Source organism: Octopus bimaculoides, chromosome 14 (genome assembly GCF_046866305.1).
Source record: "Octopus bimaculoides isolate indiv1 chromosome 14, ASM4686630v1, whole genome shotgun sequence".
Classification (NCBI taxonomy): Eukaryota; Metazoa; Mollusca; class Cephalopoda; order Octopoda; family Octopodidae; genus Octopus; species Octopus bimaculoides.
Window position 1 is genome coordinate 16,589,874 of NC_142941.1, and position 15,763 is coordinate 16,605,636.

Here is a 15,763-nt window from a genome sequence, read left to right on the forward strand (position 1 = left end):
TTCATTGAACAGAAATCTATACCTTGCTTAGAAAGGCCAAATTCAGTATAACTTAATTTTCATTCTAATTAAGCTCAATATTGAATCTTTGGAGTCAGACAAATTGTAATATCATATTCGATCTTTTTTTAATATTTTTATTCATTTATTTTTTAGTAATCAGGGCAATTATGCAGTTCTAACAATCTAACAAATCTGTTTTGCTTCTAGACAATTTAATTACCAAAGCATTCATCATTTATTAAGGTTCATGGAAATTTACTATTGAACAATATAAGCATATAACAATAATTTTTTTTTTCCTAGCTAGAATAGCTATCAAGATCTCAATAATTCCATCATGAAAATATATTCTTTTTCCATTATCAATAATATTTATTCCATACACTCAGCTATTAATGACAAAGTTGCTGAGTGATTAATGTGTGTCAAATTTTGGCAGAGTTCTGGTTTAAGTATCCCATGTAACCCCTCATAAGTTTTTTTATCTTTTGGAATTTTCAGAAAAGTTTTGGGAATTTGTGTTCTACACACAGGAATTCATATGATTATACAATTTTTTTTTATGTGTGATTTAAGGGCAATTTAGCTGTTATCTTTGGCACTTTTCATGACCACCTGATACCTTCCTCACTTCTTTGTCTCTCTGACATGCATCGATGTTTTCCAATATTTTTCTCCCCATAAACACATTTAATGGAATGATGATGCACCCAAGGGTGATCTATTTCTGGGATTTAAGCAAAAAATTTGGACTGTCCATATTTCAAACTTGGATTTTAAAAAAATTTCGTAAAAGTATGAAACTTTCAGGGTTTATGGGTGAACATTTTTGAAAAAATTTTGTTTTTCCATAATCATATGAATTCCCTTGTGTAGAACACAAATTCACAAAAATTTTCTGAAAATTCTCAAAACTAGAAAAAGTTATGAGGGGTTATAATGGGGTGCTTAGACCAGAATTCTGCTCAAACTTCTTAGTTAAAACAACTGCATTGTATAAAACATAATTTCCCTAATTACATCAGTCTAACATACAGAAAAATAAATATGAATTTCACTTAGAAATGTCCTTCCTCTTCTGACTTTTTCTTCCCCCACCTCATCTTCTTCCTTTTCCAGATGCTCAACAAACTAATTATTCTTGTCTTTAGCCTCATCTGAAACTAACTTGCTGTAGGTACCCTGCAAATTTCTTCTGATCAGAGTTAGAGTTAAGGTTAGAGATTAAGAGCATTAAATACTGTTACCCTATAAGGATCTGCTTTTGACATTACCCTTGAAAAATGGAAAAATTTCAGTACACAAGAGAATTCGGCAGTTACTCTTTTATTTCTCATTACTTAAAACAAGGACTTCGTACATACACCTAAAGATATAATCATTTTCTTCACATTGCTTTCTCTGTCAGCAAAGAATATTTACATTGTAGAACTATTACTCTTAGTGAAAATCAACATTATTTTCTCCTCCATAGCTAACAGGTCAACATGGCAATATATACTCACTTATAAAATGCATACTCAAATATATTCTAAAACTTTACAAATTATCAGAACCACTTACGCTTCGCAATAAGATAATTTCTTTCTTTTCATTAAAAAATGGTATGCATACATGTATGCATCTGTACATATGTATGTATGTATGTATGTATGTATGGATGGATGGATGGATGGATAATAGGAATGAAGCCTCTGTCTGTCAATAATGACCCTGGATGAAGTTCCTAGTCATCAACCCCACTGGAACAGTGTCTGTTTCTCCAGTACAGGGTACTCAATATGATCCAAACCTAGTCAGTTTGATATGGAAGACTGCTTGCATGTAGTCCATGCAGTGTGTTCCCCCTCTCCATGTCACTGATGGTGGAGGCATGTACCTTAGTGGTTCGGATGTTGGACTTATGATCCTAAGATGGTGGTTTCGATTCCTGGAACAGGTGACACATGTTCTTGAGCAAAACACTTTATTTCATGCTGCTCCAGTCCACTCAGGTGGCTAAAACGAGCAATCCTATGATGGACTAGCATCCTCTCCAGAGAAGAATATATACACCCGGAAACCAGCCCTGGGAATTTATATGATTTGTGAGGGATTTTTATTATCATGTTACTGCTGACTCCAAAGGAACAGCATGGTTGTTACAATTTGGCACCAGCATCATCACAGGAGTTGCCAGAATGAGGTTGTAGACAACATCACACTGCTTCAGGGGCTCTGACTCATGATGTTCCTCAGAGTTTAGTCCTGAAGCCTTTGCCACGGCTGGGTATGGCTACAAGGCAGCAGAGGTTTGGAATCAGACTGTGTGGTTAAGAAGTTCACTTTCCAGCCACATGGTTTTGGGTTCAATCCCACTGTAGAAGTGTTTTCAACTATAACCCAAGACTAACCAATGTCATATGAGGCAATTTGAAAACTGTGCGGAAGCCCAGTGTGTGTGTATGTGTGTGTGTGTGTGTGTGTGTGTGTGTTTGTGTGTGTGTGTGTGTGTGTGTGTGTGTGTGTGTTTGAATTTGTTTCTCATCACTTGACAATCAGTGTTGGTTTATATATCCATAATTTAGCAGTTCAACAAAGGGGAAAAGATAGAATTAGTACTAGATTTCAAATAAGTTCTGGAGTTATTTTGATCGACTAAACTCATCTAGGCAGTGGCCCAGCAAGACCACAGTCCAAAGACTTTAGCAAGTTAAAGTCTAAAAGAATAAAGAATAATGTCAAAAGAATAAATCAAAAGAATAAAGGAGCAAAAAGTATTCAATTCCATACCACAACGTTTCCTATTCGAACTTGGAGGTTTTGCAATGCTATATCTTCTGTTAGGTTTTCAAATGAGGGCACACATCTACATAAATCGCAAGCTGCTTGCCATGCATGTTGAGTTAGACCTTCAATTTCAGGTTTCTCTGGGTATTCCTATGAAAAATAATAAGAATAAAAGACCTTGTAATTGAATTAGAAATCAGTAACAATGCATTTCACTTGTGTAGTAGTAATAGTAAAAGTTTCATTCATTTAAAACAGAAACATTTCAAATACAACTAATTGTCAGACTAATGAATGGATAGAAAAGAGTTTCTTCTTTTATTCTTCTTTTACATGTTTCAGTCATTTAACTGCAGCCATGTTGGAGAACAACCTTGAAGGATTTTAGTCAAAGAAATCGATCCCGAGATTTATTTAGTACATATTTTATTGGTCTCTTTTGCCGAACCACTAAGTTACAGGAATATAAACACACCACCATTGGTTGTCAAGCGATGATGGGGGACAAAGCCAGACACAAAGACACACACATAAGTATGCACACATACAGACAGGGGAAGCCCCGGCCCATCAGGAATCACTGCTGAGATGCTTAAAATATCTGGTGGTGAAGGCTACAGTCTAGATATGTAATATGAATAAGGAATGCATAGTAGGTCAAAAATGATCCACGTGCAGGCTGTAGAAGGAACTCATAGAAGGGGAAAACTCAGGAGGATATAAAATAAAGAGAAGAAGTGGTAAAGTCAGGGGTCAGATCTCAGGACAACTAACCTTACAGATAGCAAAAATTTAATCCTTTCAATTCCAACACACCTGAAACCATTCTTGATTCTATGATACAAACTTCCTTGTTTGAAAGTGATCTAAATTGAAATTTTCTATTGGAATTTCATGTTAATTTATGTTCTAAGACCAGCTTAATAATGACAAAGTTACTTTGATAAATTCTTTGATATTTTTTTTTTAAATTAGTTGACACAAATGTAGTGTATTTCAACAGAAATATGGTAACAAAATGGTCAGGATATGTGGAAATATTTTTGTATGGCAGACAAATTGGCCAACTCATACCAGCATGGAACATGAACAGCGGTGGCGGCGAGGAGGAGGAGGTAACCACCTCAATCCTTGCAAGTAGGTAAAAGCAGTAATGAAAATATATAGCTGTTGTTAACAGAAATTATGATGGACATGATGAGGGCAATTTTATTATATCATTTCATTATGGTTCTATGTAAGTAAGAAATCTTTATTAAAAGCTTCACAAAATTAAATATATTCATTTTTTTTTTCTTTCTTTTTTTTTTAACAGAACAAGATAGCTTTCAGTGAAACTACAAATATTTCTACAGGAAATAAAACCACCCAAACACTATTGAGCCAAAAAAGCCACTGATTTGACAAAGGATTCAAGTTAGAATGGATGCATTGGTAAAATTTCTTTACAGTTTCATTTTGTATTTCCAATTAATAATAAAATCCAAGATTGAATGCCCAAGAGAGCTTTTGTTGCAGATGACATAATTTTTATCACAAAATCAATTCAATGTGGCAGTAGAGGATTGAATCATGTGGAAGAGTGCCAAGAGTATAATATTATGAGGGATTTTCCCAACCCACTAGCACCATGGAAATAGCCATATACAATTTGTGGAGGTGGTGGTGGTGGTGGTGGTGGTGGTGGTGGGGAACTGTTATGAACACAATATGGTGTAGGCAATGTAATCACGAGTGAAGTGACATTTAAGACAGGCCAACAGAGAACCAACTCTAAAACTGTTTACACATTTTTCCAGATAAAATATTCACATTAATAACATAGTAATTTATCATTTTGTATGTATGTATGCATTGTGTATATGTGCATATATATATATATATATATATATATATATATATATATATATATATATATATATACATACATGCTCTCACACACACACACTGTATTTGATGGCATAAAAGACTTGTGGACACATTACACACACCCTGGTTTTAGCAGATTCTATTTAGACAAAAAAAAAGGTTTTAGTGCATTGTAGCAAGTACCAGGACAAAATTAACTTATGAGAATCCAGCTCTGTATATAGGGTCTGAGGTAATTTTTTTAAGACAGTTTCTTGTGGGGAAATGTGCATTTTATATACTATCAAATAAAGTATATAATTATTCAAGTGAATATTTATAAATGGATGCCCTTCCTGTCACCAACCCTCACCTGTTTCCAAGAACCAAATCCACTCACAAATCTTTAGTTGGCCTGGGGCTATAGAAAAAGTTACTTGTCCACAGTACCTATCATGTACTGGGACTGAACTCAAAACCACACGGTTGCAAAGTGACAGTCTTAACTACACAGCCAGACCTGGATATAAAAGTTCATGTCAATATATACTATTCTCTAATTTACTTATATTACTGTCTACATACGTAATTCCCTTGACAAACAAACACTGTGTGCTCACATCCTATCATTATGATGATGAATACATGAATCCAGCAAAATCCAAACAGACACAAGTAAAGTAGACAAATTGCACAGCAGTTTTGATAGTATTTCAGTCATTCAATCAATGAAATGATCAACTCAGGGAATTAGAGTGCAAATCATTGAGTGTTTCACAGATACTTATATCATTAATGTAATGACATTGGCTCTTTGAATAACAGTTGCAGTCTGTCTGACATGTCTCTATACAGTTTCTCTCTGGTCTATCTCAATTACAAGGCTAAGGTTGTTCTGTGGCTATTATAGAATACACTTGTTCAAGATACAATGGAAGAGAACTTATGATTGCAGAGTGAACTTTTTTTAAACAGCCAGTCATGCCAATACCTATGTAATAACATATGAATTGCAACCAAGCTGGAGCACCACCATGAAGGTTTTAGTTAAATAAATTAACCCTAGTACTTTTTTTTTCAATCCTGGTACTTATTCATAGGCGCAGGCACAGCTGTGTGGTAAGATGCTACATCCACAACCACATGGTTTTGGGTTCAGTCCCTCTGCATGGCAACTTGAGCAAGCCTTGTGAGTGAATTTGGTAGACAGAAACTGAAAGAAGCCTATCGTATATATCCAAAAAGCTGCAAAGGTGGTAAAAGGAAGAAACAAAAAGCCGGAAAATACAAAAGAAACGAAAGAGGGAACAATGGTGGAAGAAAAGACAGATAAGAGCGATGAAATGGAATATACCACAGTATCACACAAAAGAAAAGAAGCACAAGTCCTAGACTCTCCTCCCCAAACAAAAAAATCAGTTAAACACACAACAGACACACAAACAAAATTCTCCAGATCAACCTCATGGAGAAACCTTTGACTAAACTGCTCCCCAAAACACAAGAAAGAATTGTTTCCTACATGGAAAAAAAATAAGCTGTTGTCTACCATCATAAGAGTGCACCACAAAGCTTGAGTTTTAAAAATAACTAAAGATATGCCCCCGAATATTAGATTCGTAAAAATGGATGCGGGCTTATTTTTGGAGCTGAAGGGAAGGTATCTGGAAGATATCAGAGATGTCAGCTCTGAAATGGCAGACAAAAAATTATTAACAAGCCCAGCAGCTACACCATTGAAAGAAAAGGATGGGGAGGCAGCTTAATTTGTGCAGCCCCTTCGCAAACTCAAATTGTAAGTTACTCCTTTTTTCCATTTTTCACTCTGGCGATTAAGTTAGGGAGTATAAATGTACATGGACTGGGGTCGGAATGGAAACAAGCTTGTCTCTTGAACGACCTCAGGTCACGAGATATAAATGTATGCATTGCAACTGAGTCCAAGATGAGTAAACCACAAGCATTCTCACCTCTTCTAAATGGCTATGAGAAATTTATTTCCCCTAGCTGACAAGGAGGAGGGGGCGTGGTGGTCCTAGTCAAGAAGAACTTGGACTTACAGGTAAGTACAGTCTTTCTAGACCCAGAAGGTAGGTTGGTCATCCTTGATGTGATCCACGAGAGTAAACAGTCCTTCAGGTTGATAGCTGTTTATGCTCCTAAGGAGTGTAGGCAGTCTGGTTCTTTTTGAGACCTGGAGCACTTTTTAATGATGTCATGGTGGATAGTGTTGGCTCGACTGATAGGAGGGGAAATCCTGGCCTCAAGGGTCTACTAGAGAGCTATAATCTCGTAGACCATTACAGACTGGATGAGCCGAGCATTCCACAGTGGATGTGGAGTAATAAAAACGGTTCAACGGTTCATAGGTAACACAAACATTGAGAGATTTGTACTCAATCACTTTAGTAACAAACTATATAGAGTATAAAACATCAGGAACCAAATCTCACTCATTAGCATTTTAAATAAAGGAAGAATACTTTGTAGAATACAGCACTAGATATATTATATTTGATAAAAAAGAAACCATCAGATGATCATAGGTGAAATATTTTTGATCATAAGGCTACTCAACCAGAACCAATCTGGGGTTAAGCAATAAATAACATATGAACTACAACAGACTTACTCGACTATTTCATCTTCCACAAATCTTCAAAGCAAAAAGAACTTTTTCATAAAAATAAAAATCTATTATTTTAGTTTAGAAATAGTAAGACTAAAAATACATTTGAAACAAGCATCTCACTAAATACAGTTCAGTATTGAAAATAGTTGATAAATTGGCCAATTCTATTCCATACATTATCAAATGACAAGTTCTAATTTAATGATGTTAAGAATTTTAGGCGTATGTTTACCTCAAAGCCATAAAGCCAATATCTAAATCTAGCAGGACACATACTAAAAAAAAAAACACACATACACAACTTTATAAACAGCAGATGTTTACTTCTCAGCTATAGGTTGAGATTTATTTCAGTATTTGAATTTTACCTCATCTAATCCCCCAGCGCCACGCAGAAAATAATTCCATTCTTCAGGCAGGACTTCGTTTTTCTCTTTCATTATCATTGCACAAAGTAAAAATGAAAATACCAATTTATGTTCTTCAAACAGTGCTCTGAAATGCAGAAGTATAAAAAAAAGAAGAAACATGTTACTTTACTTTATGAAATCATATTCATTTATCATTAAAAAAAAAAAGGAATAAAAATAGAAAGCATTTTTCAAAATACAAAATCGATTTTGTAAGCATTGCGAAACAAGTCTTAGAACTCAGATTTTATTTACAATATATAAATTTGCTTTAAGTAAATATTAATGGATATTATTATCATCATCATCATCATCATCAGCAGCAGCAGCAGCATTATTATTATTATTATCATCACTGTCGCATGACCTTACACTTCAATTTGTGTTCCTGGCAATAGCATTAATAACTTCCAGAGCAGTGTTTCTTAAACTCAGGGTCATGACCCATGGTTGGGTCATCAAGTTTTTATCAGTGGGCCATGAAGTAATTCGTTAAAGCTTTAATTTAGTTTCTAAATGCAAAATTCTTTCATGCAATGTTATATATTGCTACATGTGAATGACTAATTCCATTCTGACTTATGAAGATATTTGCTAAACACTAAAGATAAATTAAAATAATGTTGGATTTGAGGGCAAAATAATGAACAGGAAATTGCAGAAAATATTCACCAAACTTTGAGTAGTAACAAAAAGTTTTGTCTGACATTTGTTTTCTTTATTTCATTTTTCCAATGTTCAAACATATTGTTATGATTTTTTATTCTTTTCATCTCAGGTTTTGTTGTAACTCCTGGAGTCTTGCATTCATAGTGGGCTTGCTGCCTGCAGCCTACAGTACCATGCTATCTGTTCTTTTCGACTATCAGGAAATACTTTATTTTGGTCATGTCAAGGAGGCAAACCCTTTGTAACAGTTCTACTGAGTACTCTATTCCGATTTCCTTTTATTATTATTATATGTTTGACTTTTGCTTTGTATTTGTACAAGTTGACTCCAAGTCTCACCCAAAGACCTCAAGAGACAACAAGTCAGCCGTTCAAGTTGGTATTATGCCTAAGGTGTCATATATTTGATTTTGCACATAGTATATAGTATTGTTCTATTATTATTATTATTATTATTACTGGCAGAATCATTACCATGCCACCCTTGTGGCAAATAAATGAAATCATCATTATTATTATTATCATCATCATCATCATTGGCAGAATCATTACCATGCCAGAAAACGGCTTAGTGGCATTTCTTCTGACTTTACATTCTGAGTTCAAATGCTACCAAGGTCAGCTTTGCTTTTCATCCTCTTAGGGTCAATAAAATAAGTACCAATTGAGCAATAGGGGTCAATATAACTGACTTAGCCCCGCCTTCAAACCTGCTGGCTTACTGCCAAAATTTGAAATCATAGTTATTATTATTATTATTGTTTTGTTTTTTTTACTTCTCAGAATGCTCAGTCTTGTTGGTTCTGGTAGATTCTGAGAGAGTGGACAGCAGCCTGCTGTCAGGTCTCACATGGTCTCTTTCTGCACATTATAAGCTTCGATATGTGGTTGTGAATTATTGTGGAAGACATTCAACATCCAAGTACAAATCTCAAAATCCTAGCTGTCCCCAGCAGAGCAGTTTTTGGGCTTGCATTTTATTCTGCAAACTATTTCCTACTGACACACCAGGAAATGGTATTTTTGAAATGGTACATTCCTTTCTTCAATAAAGAGAGATTAAGAGAGAACTGATACTTCAGTATTTGCACCAATGATGCACTATCAATGCTTAGAGATTGCATAGGGTTTTACAGAAAACTCCATATTACAGTTTTTACTTTTGTTTACAGAGAAAATCTTACTTCAAAAATTATATCAGTGGAATTACATCAGATGTGGTGTGCAAGAGAGAAGACTGCACTGGTATGGTCATGTGATGCATATGGATGAGGACAGCTGTGTAAAGAAGTGCCAATCTCTAACTGTGAAGGGAACATATGGGGGGAGTAGACCCAGGAAGGCATGGGATGAGGTGGCAAAGCATGATCTTTGGATGTTGGGTTTCATGAAGGTGACTGAGTGACATGTGACTGAAACCTTTGGTGATTTGCTGTATTTGAGAAGACACATCAATGCTAGTGGCTTTACTCATATAAATTAACTTTTCTAACTAAGTAATAAATACTTCACTTGTTTTATTGTGGGAAGCCACAGTACTCTTGGAGTGGTTGGCATTAAAAAGGGCATCCAGCCATAGAAACCAAACCAAACTAGACAGGAGCCTGGTACATCTCTCTGGCTTACCAGTTCCAGTTACACCATCTAACTTACGAAAACATGGAAATCAGATGCTAAATAATGATGACAAATGAATGAATAGCATTATTTAAATGGTAAGCTTTATAATGTTGAAATCTCCAAGTAACAAACTTTTCAATGAATTTTGTTGTTCAGTCAGATCTGAACGCGAACACTTATCCCATTACTCAAGAATTCAGATGGTTGTATCATGAAAAAGTTCTACCAGAAGTTAAGTAGAAATTTATTTTATTTGAAAAAAAAATATCATTCTTTAACTTCAAGGTTTCCAGATTACAAGCGGATGCTTCTCTTTGCTTATCTCTGATATTTTTGTCTGAACCGAATTACTTAAATATGCTCTGCATAGTCATAATCAAATAATTATAGATTTTAAGGAAGAAATAAATGTGTTTAATGTGAAAAAAGGAAAATAGCTCAAGAAAAATCTACATCACTTCCTGTATCTATTCTGCTGAAAGAAGATTGTGGTAATAAATTTAATGATATACAGAATATTAATCTTGAATCATCTTGCAAAACTGATAACAGAGCTCAGTCACTACATTCCAACAGAAGAATCTGACAAATGCAATTGAGTGAGAATGCCATTTAGAACTGACATTAATGATTTGTATGAAGATTTTGTCAATGCTAATAAATTTCAAGGATAGTCTATAGAAAGTTCCAAACAATGTGACAGTTGTAATTTCAATAAAACCGTTGAATATATCAACCTGGCTGAATGTTAAGGAAAGAATAATGAATGGATGACAATGATGCAATTAGGGAGTGTCTCCTGTTTACCACAATATATTGGTGTGAATTGGGGTTTTCAATGTTAACAAATATTAAAACCAAACAAAGAAATAGATTGCAGTTGGAAGATGGCGAAAGCTACATCATATTAAAGATGGCAACAAGATTGGAAAGACTTTCAAACCTTGTCTAAAGTCAAGATTCTCATTAAATTACATAAATGCCAATATGATTGTATGTAAGGCAACTCAAGAATTTCAGAACATTATCATAAAGTAGAAGAATATCAGGTGTGCACAGAATTTTCAGGGAGACAAAGACTTACTAAGTTATAAACACAGTTATTTTTCAAAATTTACTGAACCTTAAGGCAGCAAGCCGGCAGAATCGTTAGTATGCCAGGTGAAATGCTTAGCAGCATCTTGTCTGTCTTCATGTTCTGAGTTCCAATTCCACCAAAGTCAACTTTACCTTTCATTATTTTGGGGTCAATGAAATAAGTACCAGTTCAGTACTGGGGTCAATTTAATCAACTTACTCCCTCTCTGAAATTGCTGGTCTTGTGCCAAAATTTGGCAAGCTGGTAGAATCGTTAGCATGCTAGACAAAATGCTGCTAAGCATTTTATCTTTATTTTCTGAGTTCAAATTCTTCTGAGGTTGACTTTGCATTTCATCCTTTCAGGGTCAATAAAATAAGTACTAGTTGAGCGCTGGGGTCAATATAATCGACTTACTCCTCTCCAAAATTGCTAACCTTGAGCCAAAATTTGAATCACTGAACCTTAGTATAGAATATGTTGTAAAATTCTGAAATATGTTTTTACAATAGCAAATGTAATTTTACCACAATTGAAATTATTAAATGACAAGCAACAGGCTTAAATCATTTTGTGAAGTTTATCAACATCTCTTATTTTTTCATAAAATAAATAACCTCAAAAAAAATTGTAAATCACCATAGCTGTAAAATTAATTGGCAATAGGAAGGCATCCAAACATAGAAAATCTGCCTCAAGAAATTCCATTTGATCCATGCAAATATGGAAAAGTGGTTGTTAAAATGATTTTCAGTTTTTTGTTTGCCATCTTAAAATCATAATCCACTTTGGCTCATTATTCCAATTGTTTAAGAAACACTTTTCCACACCTTTATAAGTACAAATTAAAGTATCATAATTACTATTAAATTAAAAATTAAAAGTAAAAAGTAATAAATCAAAAAGTAATTCAAAATAAACCTGAAACAAATTAAATCTTTTTCTGCGGTTAATATAATCAACTTACCCCTTTCCTTGAAATTACTGGCCTTGTGTTAAAATTTGAAACCAATATTAATCATAGGCATTCATTTAACCTTTCAACAAGTGACACAATGTGGTCATGTTCTGTGTTCAACACCTCCACAATGCAAATGTGATGCACAATCTCTGTTTATCCAAATCTTTGCTGTTGTGTTTTTAACACCATGTGCAGTAGCTATGGATTCCCAATTTTCTCATTCAGTAGCAGACAGTACACATATACAAGTTTCAAATGCAGACTTCTTGAATGGTTTCCCCCAACAGGTTTAACCTGTTTGTTTAACTTTGTGAAATACCAGCAACTGTAGCTTGAGACTGACTTTTGTCATCAACAAGCAGATACATTATTGTAGGCCTAAACTCAAATGATGAAACGAACTTACATTTAAAATGAACCAACGTCAATTAAAATGAGTCAAAACAGACATCTGCTATGTTTCATCTGAATAACTAGTGTTTAAATTGCTACAGTATTATTTTAATCTGCTTTGAGATTGTTCCAATTTATTTCAGAAAATTTTAATTTGCTTCAATTTTTAAAAATTTGTTTTGGGTTTATTTTAATTTGCTTTGAGATTATTTTAATGCTGGACTGGCCCACTGCCGCTGGACTAGCCCAGTGCTGTTGGACTGGCCCAGTGCCACTGAACTGGCTCCTATGCAGGTGGCACATAAAAAACACCATTTTGTGCGTGGCTGTCGCCAGTACCGCCTGACTGGCCCTCGTGCCGGTGGCACGTAAAAGCACCCACTACACCCTTGGAGTGGTTAGCATTAGGAAGGGCATCCAGCTGTAGAAACTCTGCCAGATCAGATTGGAGACTGGTGCAGCCATCTGGTTCGCCAGTCCTCAGTCAAATCACCCAACTCATGCTAGCATGGAAGGCAGACGTTAAACGATGATGATGATGATGATGACGATGATGATTATGCCTGAGAAAGGGACAGCCAAGCCTTGTAGACTACTTTTGCCATAATATGAAGAAAGCATTGTAAGTAAGAGGTAACAAGAATCTCAGCCAAATGACAAACAAATGGACACCAAAAAAGCATTTAAATGCCAAAACTGGACAGAAATCCATGTTGTCATATATAAAATTAGCAATTATATAGTTAAAAAACAAATGATAGAATGTATATAAATGTTGCAAGGAAACAGCTAATAATGTTTATGGAGTACAGTATAACCAGTTAAAGGTAAGGAAATAAAGTTAGGAGATTGATGTCGAGAAAGAAAACTTCAGCAGAAATGCCCAGATAAGAAAACTTTATATAATTTTTATTGATTTAGTGAAATTATCTGGTAAATTCTCACATAATGTGTAGATAATACAATATCTTTAATATGTTTTGAGTGGAATTTACCAAATAAGACCTACAGGAAATATATCTTAAGCTATAGTATCATTACGATATTTTTTTTTAATTTAAAAAAAAAATTGAATAAAATGATTGAGTGATAATTTGTGATATAATAGAAAGATTTTTAAAAAATTACAATAGATATTGCAAAACCAAAAATAACTAGCATTCTTCAGATCGCAGAGGATTTTGATGTTTTAAAAATATGCGTTCCTGGTTTTTGTTTTTGTGGGTTTTTTACATCTATCACTAATTGACAACCCAGCCATGATCACTATGGCTTTACTCCATACAGTACCTATATATCATCATCGTTTGACGTCCGCTTTCTATGCTAGCATGAGTTGGACGACTTGACTGAGGACTGGCAAGCCAGAAGGCTGCACCAGACTCCAATCTGTACTGGCAACGGCCACGCTCAAAAAGGTGTTTTCTACATGCCATCTGCACAGGAGCCAGTCCAGCGGCACTGGCAACGACCTCGCTCAAATGATTTAATATATACATATATATATATATATATATATATATATATATATATATATATATATATATATATATATATATATATATATATATATATATATATATATAAGCAAAGTAGCCAATTCTAAAATCTCAATAAGAGATGAGTGTAGTAACTATACTGACAAATGAAGTTAATCACATCATCAATATGGCTGTTTGATGTTACTGCCGTTTGTTGCACAGGGTTAGGGTTACGGTTAGGGTTATGGTCACTTTGTTTTCTATACATTGCAAGCTGAAAAGGACTCTTGCCATCTCTCTAGCATTGGGTGTTCATGACTGAGGATGGGCAGAAATAACCCCAAATTGAGTCAGTCTTGCAATCCTGTCATTTGCTGAAGGATGAGAGAGGTTAGCTCCCTTGCTTGCAATATATATATATATATATATATATATGGTGTAGGCTGCACATATAACCACCTGGCAGAAGATCTGCCTGAGGTGAAAATGGTACTAACATCAGACAGCCATATTGATGTGGTGATTAACTTTACTTATATATGTGTGTAGATAGATAGAGAGAGAGAGAGAGAGAGAGAGAGAGAGAGAGAGAGGGGGGGGGGGGAGGGATAGAAAGATAGATAGATAGATAGATAGATAGATAGATAGATAGATAGTTAGATACACACACACACATACACACTATTTTCTGGTATACAAGTCAAATTTTCAAAATTTACAGTGAGAAAAAAAAAATATGATAGGTCAACTTATACACCAAAAATACTTTGGAAGACCAAAATCTCCATGCGAAATGCCATGAGATTTGGAAAGATAATGATGCTTGAATGTTTATACTATAAACAAAAAAAATTACGTGAACTTGTATGCCAGAAAATATGGTAACATAAATTTATGTAGTAGACATACAAACAACAAATTCCCCTATTTCTCAGTAGACCAAACAAAAAAAAAAAATTGATGAATAGCCTTAATCTACATTGGCTATTAGAACGCCTGCTGGGTTCAGCTATTCCACATTGATAAAGGGCAAATACCCTGAAACTAGAGATTAATCATCTGGCATCCATCACCATGTGGTGAACATGATTAATGTTTCCTCAGTGATAGCTTTTGCAGGTCGTCCTGACCTTGTGTCATCTTCAAGACTCTCCTTTCCCCTCCTAAATTAAGCTGCCCACTTTTTCACAGTTGATAAAGTCAGAACGACATCCCTAATGTAGCAACCATGTCAGTATGAATGTCCTTAGGGGCTAAACCCTTTTTCTGCTGGTACCTGATAACACCACAAGGTCGAATTTTGTCAATTTTCAAGAGAAATTGCTACTGGTTAATTTTGAAGTCTTCTTTGAACAGTCAGATGTTAGTTCAGTTATTAATAAGAAATGTTGAAATTAACACATGCAAGATTTTCACAGCTCTAGCATCACTCCTCTCCTTCATAATCAGCCTATGAACTTTTCAGCCTGCCCTCATAGAAGAAACTTGCCCAAAGTGCAAAGCAATGAGATTGAACCCCTAACCACAGGAATGCAAAGCAATCTTCTTAACCACACAACCATAGGAGAAAAAGAAATATTAGAGCAGCCAAAGGTTTCTTTTGGCAAATTTATAAAATCATAATTTGAACAAATTAATCTGACAAAATAAGATATTCTGAACGTTTGTTTATAAACCTTATGAATGAAATGAAACATTATTTTATGTCACAAGCAACGATATTTAGATAATCTCAGTCATGGGTTTTTTTCATCTTTTATCTTTTATTTGTTTCAGTCATTAGACTGTAGCCATGCTGGGGCACTGCCTTGTATTTTTAGTCGTATTTAGACTCCAGTGCATATTTTTTTTTAAGCTTGGTACTTATTCTATCAGTCCCTTTTGCTAAACTTCTAAGTT

At 34.7% G+C, this 15,763-nt stretch overlaps 1 protein-coding gene across 1 annotated transcript in view; it reads right to left on the minus strand.

Annotated features, from left to right (window-relative positions):
- The window catches only part of LOC106867680 (dynein axonemal heavy chain 6-like), a 367,549-nt gene that overhangs the window by 81,642 nt on the left and 270,144 nt on the right, over positions 1 to 15,763 (minus strand). Inside the window, exons 65-66 of the mRNA XM_089362433.1 lie at positions 7,621 to 7,747; positions 2,776 to 2,922 (exon numbers count right to left, since the gene is read on the minus strand). Of these exons, the coding sequence (XP_089218559.1) occupies positions 2,776 to 2,922; positions 7,621 to 7,747 (274 nt within the window). The remainder of the gene's footprint in view (positions 1 to 2,775; positions 2,923 to 7,620; positions 7,748 to 15,763) is intronic.